The 11,347-nt window shown below is 32.9% G+C and overlaps 1 protein-coding gene across 1 annotated transcript; it reads right to left on the bottom strand.

Moving 5' to 3' along the window:
* Nucleotides 1-2,670: 2,670 nt before the first annotated feature.
* On the bottom strand, nucleotides 2,671-9,752 carry LOC144572776 (sister chromatid cohesion 1 protein 1-like). Its single transcript, XM_078322451.1, has 20 exons — nucleotides 9,700-9,752; nucleotides 9,506-9,574; nucleotides 9,258-9,316; nucleotides 9,114-9,158; nucleotides 8,978-8,997; nucleotides 8,786-8,862; nucleotides 8,359-8,464; nucleotides 7,301-7,376; nucleotides 7,129-7,207; nucleotides 6,846-7,051; nucleotides 6,584-6,621; nucleotides 6,337-6,501; nucleotides 5,973-6,138; nucleotides 5,490-5,617; nucleotides 5,303-5,441; nucleotides 4,868-4,955; nucleotides 4,477-4,598; nucleotides 4,022-4,118; nucleotides 3,575-3,687; nucleotides 2,671-2,893 (listed from the first exon to the last, which is right to left on the bottom strand). Exons 1-20 carry the CDS (start codon nucleotides 9,750-9,752, stop codon nucleotides 2,811-2,813), a joined length of 1,929 nt encoding a protein of 642 aa, XP_078178577.1. The 3' UTR covers nucleotides 2,671-2,810.
* Between the last annotated feature and the right edge of the window lie 1,595 nt (nucleotides 9,753-11,347).

Here is an 11,347-nt window from a genome sequence, read left to right as displayed (position 1 = left end):
TATCCAATATTTAAAAAAAAAAAAAAAATTAACTACTTCGTTAAATAAAATAAAAACATTATTTTAAAAAACTCTACAACGTTCCAACAATTTGAATGGGCCTTTCAAATGAAAAAAAAAAATCAAAATTTAAAAACAGAGAAATGTGTTGAGTCAATTTCTTGTCCACTTCTAGAAGTATCGATCCGGTATCTAATTTTCTTTTTCAACAAACATTTAATTACTCATATTTAATATTAAACTAGTTAGTTCTAACATATATAATGAAAAAAATATTGAATGACTGTGTGTTTTAAACATTAAATTAATTATATCTATCAAAAATATTGGGTTTCGAATTCATGACTTCTCAAATAGAGACCATGTGTCTTTGCCATTAGACCAAAGACTAGTTCTCATTTTTGACACAAATATTAAAGAAGCTCTTTACATTACTCTTCATGCCGGATTATTTCAAATTATGATCAGACCGTTTGTAATACAAGTTCGAAATTTGAGTTACCTCAAAAGATCTAAACTTGACCCACTATGGATCCAACAACTATTATGAGTGTGTTTGGATCATCTAAGAATAGAGCTAACTTTGAGTTAACTCTATATTCTTAAACCTTGGTGATTAAAAAAAAAAAAAGTTAGCTCAAGAGAATAGCTCTATTCTACTAACTCATAAAGGTATTTTTGGTTGCGAAACAAAAATAGTTAGAATAACCAAATTAAGAATAGCTATCGTTTGTCTTATTAGATTAACCAAATTACAAGAACTGGTCTTTGGTCTAGTGACAAAGACACATGGTCTTCATGTAGGAGGTCATGGATTCGAAACCCGGATGGAAGAAATTATTTGTTGTAATAACAAGGGTATGAAATTTAGAGGCTTTGACTTTCATCTTTCTTTTGAAAAAAAAATAGCCAAATCTCAAAACTTTAAGAAATAGCCTATTCTAATAAAACAAAACGTTTGGATTCCCTATTCTAGCTATTCAAACCCAATCAAACACCAAATAAGCTATTCCGAATAGCCTAACCTAAAAAATAACACATTCTTAATCCAACCAAACATACCCTCAATTATAACAGTGGGGTTAGTGATATTAATAAAATATTTAATTCCTAGTGGGATTAGCGATATTAATAAAATATTTAATTTCTCTTAATTAGAGTTAGTTTAAATAAAATATTTGATTAGTATTAAATAAATATAATATTAAATTAGATTAATATTAAATAAATTTAATATCATATTAGCTTAGTATTAAATAAAATATTAGATTAAATATAATATAATATTAGTTTAAATGTTAAATGTAATATAATATTAGTTTAAACATTAAATTAGTATTAAATAAATATAATATCAAATTAGATTAGATTAGTACTAAATAATATATTATATTAAATATAATAAAATATTAGTTTAAATATTAGATTTAATAAAATATTAATTTAAATATTAAATGTAATATAATATTAGTTTATATATCATATTAGTATAAATAAAATATGAGATCAGTATTAAATAAAATATTAATTAGTATTAAAAATATTAGTTTAAATATTAAATGTAATATAATATTTATTTAAATATTAGATTAATTTAATTATTATTTTATTCATTCTCTCCATCACTATTTCAAATATACAATTCAAACAATTTTTTTTACTAATTCAAAATTAACACTATTAAACACTAATTTAAAAATCGATATTCTTACAGTTGCACGATATAAACGTACCAAAAGTCTCATCTGAGTTTAGAATCTGAAGATCTGACTTCCAAATTTTCGTCAAAATTAAAAAAAAAAGGGACTCTTATCGGGCTGCGTAATGTGGGCTTATGACTGTTTTGTTGCGGGCTTCCGCTTTTAGGCTCACGGGACATCAATAATTCAATACCCATTCAAATGCCTTGAATCTCGATTCATAATCGGAACATATCAACATAGTACTTGAGACTTTACGGTAATACATATACCGCACGCGACCCGATTATTGCCTTCAAAATTATAAAAAGGATGCAAGATGAAAATTGAAAGGTTGTAATTTGTTCAAGCAGGTGCCCTCCGTCCCATGTTTTCTAATTAGATATATGCATTTTTGACAATTTTCAATATCTTGTACTGTGAGAGTACCAGGGAGCAACGCAATTCCACCCAAATAAAATTGCCAAGCACGTAAATTTATTATTGCTTCAATGATGTAATTCAAGGAAACAAGTGTTATTATTTCTTCTCAATTGCCAAAGGGATGCAGTTTTGACAATTTTCAATATCTTGTCCATTTCTCCTAATTTAACCAAATTATACAAAATTTGAACCAATTTAACTCCAATTTTCAAGCCAGGAAGCAGAGCCAGCTGCATCACAGAATAACACAGGAGCCAAGGAAACAACAAAAGAAACCGGAAGCTAAACCAGAAGCTTTGTCCAGTTTGAAACCAAGTATACACATGATAAAAAGACGGAAAATGGAAAATAGGTGCAGAAACAAATCTTTGATCCCACAAGTCAAAAAGTTTTAAAAAGAAATTGCTAGTGTTTGGGGATCCGTAAGACAACATAAGTCCCTTATAAGACAAAAACTTGGAGAAGTGACAAATAAGTACTCCACATATTCATTGAACTATTTACTAATTTTAAACTTAGCACCATAAAACAGTGTTGTAGTAACCAGTATTAAACAGCAAATTAGGAAAGGAGGTGTTGCATGGAGAGAAAATCCTTTGTTTAGCACCATAAAACAGTGTTGTAGTAACCAGTATTAAACAGAAAATCCATGTTTTCTAATTAGATATATGCAAATTAGGAAAGGAGCTACATTTTTGGCCCCCTTGAGATTTGTACATCGCCGTATGGCTCCTCCTGCACAACCTTTATGTAATTGCGAGTCGCAAGAACTGCACATTAGGTTCAAACAAGATTGGTTAGTCTCTTTACTAGATCAGTAAAAGAAAATGCTACATGAAAATCTGATTTTTTTTTCTTTTTGAGTTTATATGGAAAATTACCCTGTTAGAGTGAGGCTATGGTACTATGCATAGTGCATTGGTCCGTACTATGGATCAATATATCTATTTTCAAAGTCCAAACAATCAATCTAAACCATTTAACATGATCTCCATATGAAAATGTACTTGTAAACCAAATTTTACATTTTTTAAAAAAAAATTATTATTATTTGAGATAGGTATAAAATCACTTGATCTGATGATTCTAGACCCCATTCAATAATAGGGATTTTCTATCTATCTAAAAAAATAGTAAAAAAATTCGAAAAAATGTAAAATTTAGTCTACAAGTACATTTTCATATGGAAATAATATTGAACGGTTTAGATCAACTATCTAAACTTTAAAAACAAAAATATGACCCATAGTATGGACCAATCTTTGCTATGCATAGTATCATAGCCTTACTCTTATTCTTTAAGCTGGCTAGAACTTTAATTATTTTTGCAAGTTACTTTTGCAAATGAATAAAAAGTTTGGTGCTGGTTGCAAACAGAAACATTGATAAAGTATTTGAACATAAAAAAATTGGATAATTGCTTAAGAGAGAGGGTGCGGAAGGGGAATTACCACATGTCTGATAAAAAAACTTGGCAGCTCTTGAAGCATTCATCCCCTGAGCTAACTGACCAAGCGATTCATATTTAGGGGCCCCAGGAGTTTCAAAGTGTAATTTAAGTTGGCTGCATATAGTTTGCATTAGTGAAAAGTCATCTTACTATAGATAAAGAGAAAATTTTCACATGTGTGCCTCAAATACCCCAAAATACAGTATATTCCTCTGTGAAAAGTCATCCAAACGTACAATGAACAAACAATGCACATATTTAACTGTCAATTTTACCTGAAAAAATGTCCCAACTACTTCATTCTTGTTGTATTTAGAGAGTAGCATTATATTCCTATCTTTCAAAGGTAAGATATGTCATGTTGAAGATCTGTAGGGTGTGATTCTGTGTGAATGAAGCTTTCACAAGGAAGACATAATTTGCTACAAATAAGAAATGCTTTACTTACCATTTGATTGCCAGAGTCATAGGGTCTACAGGAACATCGGAGCTTGTACCTCGGAGAGGAGTTTGAGTTGGCGTTGGCCCAGTTTCCATTAAGGGCTCTGACATAGAATTTCATTTTCTTAGGACAACAATAATAAAGTAGACAATGGAAACAGCCTATATTCTCAATTAGAGAGTACTGAAACAATCCTACTTTTACACAAGCCTATGGTATGTTTATAAAAATATGCCACAATCAGGTAAGTTCATTCAGAGTATGTGTAGATGTGCCAATGCCACATCATTTAGATGATACTGGCCATTGATTTATGTTTTCTTGGGGAAAGAATAAAAAATAAAACTATATTGAACTTAAAATTCTTTTTGGAGATCTTTTCTTTGTCCCTTCTCCTTTTATTTCTTTTTATATTTTTTAGTTTTATCTTTTTGGGTGGGGCAGGGCGTTGGTGTTGGTACCTGTTTCGGGGGTTGGGCCCTCCTCTGACACCCTCCGAATCTTGAAGGCAGCCACAAAAGGTTCCTCCTCAACTGTCTCAAGATGGCTACCTCCTAAGGAGGATTGCTGCCTTCTTTTTGATCTGTTTCCACAATAGACACTTGTATTAAACCCTATGTGGCACAGACACTTCTAAAGCTGTACCATGTCTGTGTCCGAAATGTATTGTACTGTATCGAGTTGTTACATAAATTAGACCTAATTTATCATGCTTACAGAAAGTAATCCTCTTATCCACGTTTGACCGGGCATACTCATGTTAAATAGGTACCAGAACTGAATGGCTGTATTAACTTGAGATCTCTGATCAAAATCTTTCATAACAGAACTGAGCACCTTGATTCTCCTTACCTCCCAGTTGGAAGCATCTCAGATTCACCGACTGGTAGAGTGGGCCCAGAACCTAAGCTCTGAGCTGATCGGGCTGATCCTGAATGTCCTGCCAACATGAAAATGAATATATTATGCAATCCATCATAGAAGTAACAGAACTAGCTGTCAGATTATAGCTTTGAATTGTGGTTTTCAGTTTTGGTTGAATATCAGATGGAGCTTGATTGGGGCAACAAGAAGTTTCTAGGAAAATCAAACTGTGGTAAATATGGGAATGAAGAGGGTATAGTGACTGTCAGAGTGACATTGATTACAAAGTACATCCTGCACACACTAGTGACATACGTCAGCTACACAGTAAATCTTGTGAATTTGAAAGAGGAAAATGAAACAAGAAAAATGTAATAAATAGAGGGAAGGATGACAATTACCCAGTTAGATTCTAGTAACTACCTGGACTAGATGGAGTAAAATGTCCACTATGCTGACCAGCATCAAAACCCAAGTCCTCTAGATCCTTCCTCATCCTTTCGACTGAGTCATCTGGGTTGTACTGCCCCCAATTGTCTGGGAACATCTCAGGAGGCTTTGTCTTAAAAAAAATTCAAGTTAGAAAAGGTTCCAATGCTATATAGACTACTAAGTTGAAAATTAAAATGTAGACAGCTAAATAAAATATTACAAATTCAGGAAGGTCTTGAGGATGGAATTCCTCCTCTGGAAAGTTCCTTGTGTTCTGTTGATGGTGAGCCTGTGGCGATGTTTCCCCTTAAAATTTAAAACTCTTAGACTCACTCTTATACACTAAATGAAATAATCATTATCCACATTTACTCATGCAAAAGCTTGTAAATCTATTCATATAAAAACTTATGTTGCTCTTTTTTTTATAAAAAAAAAACCCTTATGTTGCTCTGTGGCTTGTATCAGTCAATTTCCATAATTATTCCAAAATTGAAGTGCTACTACTGGAAGTATATATATACAAGAATATTACAAGTCCGAAGCAAGCTACAAGCTACTAGCTTTTGCAGGATTCCAAATAAAAACTTCACATACAATTTGCAGAACAAAATAAAAGCATTTACTATTGGGAGACAAAAGGGGTGCTCTCACTGCTTACCTTGAGACAAATTTTCTTTTTCTGGTGACTTTGGTCGAGTACACTCCTGCCATAGGTCCATGATGGTCTTTGGGAAGTAAAAGCCAGGAGGAAACTTTTCATACCCAGTAATGATAGCGACAGGAGGCACTTCCATCAACGCAGTTAATGCTATAGAACTAGAAACCTGTACGTTTTATGCCGATGGTAATTTTTATATAATGAAATAAAGATTTAGCTTGACAACTATACAAATAATAAAAAAAATGTAAACTTCAACAGCCTTTAATTTCTGGTAATGACAACCCCTATACAGTTCAGAAGATGAAACAATTTATCAATAATATTTCAAAGTAGCTGAGGATTCGCAACTATAAGACCATACCTGATTGACTTTTCTTCGCTTGGTAACAATTTGAGATGTATCCTTAAGCCACGACTGGTACACTGTACCAGATATCATGATTTGTTCATTGTCAATTCGAAGCTTTGAAACATTGTTTCTAGCTGCTCTCCTCTTTGGAGCCTTTCGCCTCTCTGCATTATCAACCTGTGTCATTTAAGAAAAAAAATTTTAGGATAACTTTGTTTTCAATGATTTTAGAATAATCTGAAAATGGGGAAGTGAGAACCTTTTGGTGTTGCTCATCTTGCTGCTCAGGAGATCCACCTGTGTCAGAACAGAGGTGATGCACTAATTAATAATAGCGTTATCAATCAATCCATTAAATACGATGGACTTGAACCAAACTCAATGTAATTCTAACAAATTTGAGCCACTTTAGTTATGGCACCACATAGATCATATCAGTAACGTACAACCATTTAGTACAGAGCAAGTAGATGCACAACTTTCCAGGTACAAACATGCTTGTTTTCATGATTACCACTAACATTGAGGATGATTGGTAGTGTTGTCGAATGGTAAGGCATCATCATGAAAGGTAGGATCAGGGGGTTGAGAAGTAGAGGAGCGTATGGTGGTGTTGTTAACTTGCATGACATCATCATATCTAGGTGGTGATGGTATGATGTTGGGCATCTCTTGGTCAGGGGATGTGGTTAGGTCGATGTGTACTTCGTCTTCTCTCATGTCAAACCTATCAAAAAGCACCACCATAAAAATGTTAGATCTGTAAATTTGGCCCAGCGTAGATTTCCTTTATATTTGTGCCACCTTTCAAAACGGTCATAGTGAAAGGTCTCTGCAAAAACAGAGTCTTTGTTGTCAGCCAGAGTGATGTCCTCAGCTTGAGCTGCAAATCAAATTAGTACACTGAGGTTTCTTATTATTTTTTTATTATATTAATTTCTAATTTTTGAAAAAGGGGATATAAGAGAAAACAAACCTTGGTGATGGTTCTCAGAGATATCATAATCATTGATTTCAATGTGGACATATTGCTCATCCAAATCATCCAATCTCTACATTCAAAATAAGCAAGAGTGATGTGTTGTTAGCTGGTTAACAAATATGAGAAAGTCTAAGCAACAATTAAACTAATCTTTCTCAGACAATAGGTCCAGCACCTACAGCTAGGATGGGCATGAATAGACATGCATAATTACGTGGGCTATTATAGTATTTTTACCTCACCATGACCGAACCAACCGTGCCAATATGTTTTTTTCACCTATGATGCCTTTGAGGCATTTTATCGAACACTGGTCGTGTCGATTCCATGCTACAAAATCAGACAACCTATATGCCTTAATGGGGTCGCCAATTATTAAGTTTAACAAGTCTTCAGAGAAGATCATGTTTATAACGATTGGCAGAAGCAGCAACCAGAGCCCGAAGAGAAAAGTTGTCTGTCAAGGAGGTCCCCACAGAGATCCACCAGTTTCGCTGAGAAGCAGGCCCCACAATCGGTCAGATCTTTCCAACCATAAACCAGCCAACTATGGAAATAAATCCCTAAAATTCCAAATCGAACCTTTCATTTTTTTGAATTGTACGAAGCTCTATATAAGTTGTTTTCATACACGAATCTCAAAATAAATGAAAGATTGGATTTGGAATTGTAGGGACCCTACAATCCTAAGGGATCGTAGCTGATTTATTTCCGCCAACTATTGTCTATTTGACTGGGACCCGCATATCAGTGACCTAGCACAAAAGATTCTGCACGAAAGGCCCCCAAAGAGACTGGACTCGTTACTCTAGTCAAGTAGTCATCGCGGTACTAACACGTGTGAATAAAATAACACGGCGGGTATGCCACCGAAAGAAAACAAAAATTGTACCCTGATACAGTTATATAAAGTCTCGTTATTCACCAATTCGACGAAAACGCCCCTCATACAGTTGGTCAGAAATGGCCAACTCACCGCCAATTGACCACATGAAGGGGTATTTTCGTCATGAGGCAAACAATGTCCTACAAATTAAATAAGAAATCATTACCATATGTTCCAATCTGGCAGCAGCGAACGTAGCATCGGCGCCTGGCAGGGTGGGCTCCACCTCGGTATCCACGTTCCCTGGCCCAGGCAATGTAACTGATTCATACCTATAGCGAGTAAAAGCTGTCAGATCATTATCCAACGGCCACTTTACATGAATACATATACTGCAATAGATTTAATTAAGGACTAAATACTATAAAAACAACAACTAAATATTACTTTATTAAATTATTATTGGATGATTGGAGTAACTCTTCTTGTATCCGTTGGACTTGTTTTCGAATGACAAATTCGACAAAAAAAACTGGTTTAACTAGATTGTTTTGAGATTTAGATTCTATATATATATTTACAATTTGTAGATTAATATAATTTAATTTAGATCTATCATTTATAAAACAGTAAATAACGTAACTAGTAGATACCTGGCCTTTGCTTTTCCTTTAGGGAGAACATTAGAATTCCTGACGGGCTTAGCTTTCCATACTTCATTGAGTTCGGCCTGAAATTAAAATAAATTAATGTACGAAAGAGATGAGAAAATAGAGAGAAAATATTGTACTGATAGGTGTAATAAGATAAAATGAAAAAGGCGATCAGAAAGTCAGAAGGATTACCACAAAACGGTTAATATCATCTGTGAAAGAAAGAAACGCAACGGACAAATGTCAGATTTCTATTCCGATCTCAGCGAAAATAAATAAAATCTGTAAAGCATTGGAAATGAAGAAAACTACAGAGACAGAGACGAACCATAGAGGAGCTTCACCTTCCGCTCATAAACAATAACAACACCACCTAATTAAATAAAGCCGGGCATTAAGTGTGAGGAGAAACAATTACAGAGAAGACAACACTAATTTCAGATTTATTTGGAGTTTGAATGGTGTTTCTTACCCATAAGGATTCCAGAGAGCCTTAGAGCCATTGGCACTGAAGGGTTCAAAATCTCCTCACTGAAAATCAATAAAGAAATCCGAAATGCAAGTACAAAAGTGAAATTAAATTCAACAATCTTAAATCAATTAAGATGCTCTTACCTGAGGAAGCTAAAAAAAACAGAGGTACGAACAAATAACTAATTAAAATGTAAGTGAAACAGACAAAAGGAAAGAGAAGTTCAGATAAAAAAAAAAAAAACGCACCAGATCTGAATGATGTTGAGCTTGTTAAGCTTCTTCCTGTTTATCTTCGAGTGCAATGTTGCTGCCATCCTGAAAATCAGATTCAAACAATTTCAAGATATTACAAAAAAAAACTCGGATAAACTAGAAACAAAACATAAAAGCTAGCTCAAAGTAGATCAAAAAGAGACTAATTAAATAGACTATATATCAACCATATCTGGCCCAGTGGTGCTTTTCTCGCAAGGAGCTGATGCGAATAGAACATATCTAATCGAAACTAGTGCAAGAGCTTATCTTATAAAATCTCAATAGAGATGATCTCGTAGAGAACTAAAATATAGAAAGAGTGGAAGAGATGTTTAGAGAAATAGCGGGAAAATGGAGAAGAACGGTTTGTCAGAGAAGAACGCCTGCTTTTCTGAATGCGTGATTACGACACCTTGTCAGTGCAACGGCTCATATATATATAGGCTGTTTCTCGCCGGGTTAAAATGGGAATTCTTTCTATAATTTTTTTTTAAAATAATATTTGGCAATAGCAACTTTGTAAGTAGCATTTTCAGATAAAGCCTCGCGAAATTTGTAATCTGAAATGTTGCTAATATTGCGAATTATATATGTATTTAGAAACTCGGAATATTGGAGGACCTCTCAAAGTTTATACCTCGATCATCTTCTTTTAAACGGAATTTGGAGTTTGTAAAAGAATAGTTATATCCATGTTTTATGGTAAAATTTATTTGAATATTTGATAATATTAACCAAAGTAAAAAAAAAAAAAACTAAAATTGAGAATATGTTATCTATTATTTAAATAAAACTAAAAAATAAAATTGAAGATGCACTATCTATTATTTGAATGAGGAGGGTTCAAATGCTTCATTTTTTGTGTTTTCATCATGACTCTATTTTTAAAATTTTTAATAACTCAAAATTTAATATTTAAAAGTCAAAATAAAACTGTTGGATATGATCTAAATCATTTTATTTATGTACGTGAAAAAATAAGATATTTTAATTTTGTTTTGGTTGTTATCAAGAGCTTGTAAAAATGTACTAATGTGGATAATTTCTAGACATTGATTTTTTCAACTTATTGATTCACATAAAAACACAATTAAAATATAATAATTTTTTATGAGCACGTAGAGAAAATTTAAAAGTCGTTTAACTATTAAATGGTGTATGTATTTAAAACCTCCTCTATTTAAATAGTGTATGTATTTAATTTAAGTTAATTTAAAAGTCATTTAACTTTGTATTAAACGATTTAAATATTAAATGGTTGAGTTCCAAAAGTCGATCTATGAATGTTTTAACCATTTTCAAATCAGAAAATTTATTTTTTACACTGTATGTAAAAGATAAACAACGTATTCACATCTTAGTTTTTTTATATAAACAATTATGATGATGGAAATTATTTTATTCACAATACAACATGTCAAAAATATTAAATTGATGTAACATCACAACAATTAACACTTTCTATCCAATTTTTATTTTTTATAAAACAACACAAGAAATTGTTGCTGGATGGTAGGGTATATGTGCAAATTTGCATTATAAATAGGGTCTAACAAAACATCAGCTTGCAGGAGAAGCAGTTGATTTGGTCAGACCTTGTTGCTGGCGCGCTTAGATACGACAAAAACGAAAAGAATCAGGTCGTTATAATGGATACGAGGTGAAATCGTCAATTTTTACCATTTTTTTCTGTTTCATTTTGAGAATGTCTTACAATGTTAAATCAATACAAGTATGGCATCTACTGACCATGCTCTTTGATAAAGATGAAATTTAACAGGAATTTTAGTTGCAGCGCATCCGGGTTTCTGATAGGTCCTTTTTTTATTATTA

Source organism: Carex rostrata, chromosome 20 (assembly GCF_964058835.1).
Source record: "Carex rostrata chromosome 20, lpCarRost1.2, whole genome shotgun sequence".
Classification (NCBI taxonomy): domain Eukaryota; kingdom Viridiplantae; phylum Streptophyta; class Magnoliopsida; order Poales; family Cyperaceae; genus Carex; species Carex rostrata.
Note: the sequence above shows the minus strand (reverse complement) of the source record. Positions and strands in the feature narration are given on the sequence as shown.

Coding starts and splice junctions, on each gene's coding strand:
- LOC144572776 (XM_078322451.1), bottom strand. CDS start 9,752: ATGTTCTATTCGCATCAGCTCCTTGCGAGAAAAGCACCACTGGGCCAG. Junction 7,052..7,128: donor CACTATGACCGTTTTGAAAG/GTGGCACAAATA, acceptor GCTTTTTGATAG/GTTTGACATGAGAGAAGACG. Junction 6,502..6,583: donor AAGATGAGCAACACCAAAAG/GTTCTCACTTCC, acceptor TAAATGACACAG/GTTGATAATGCAGAGAGGCG.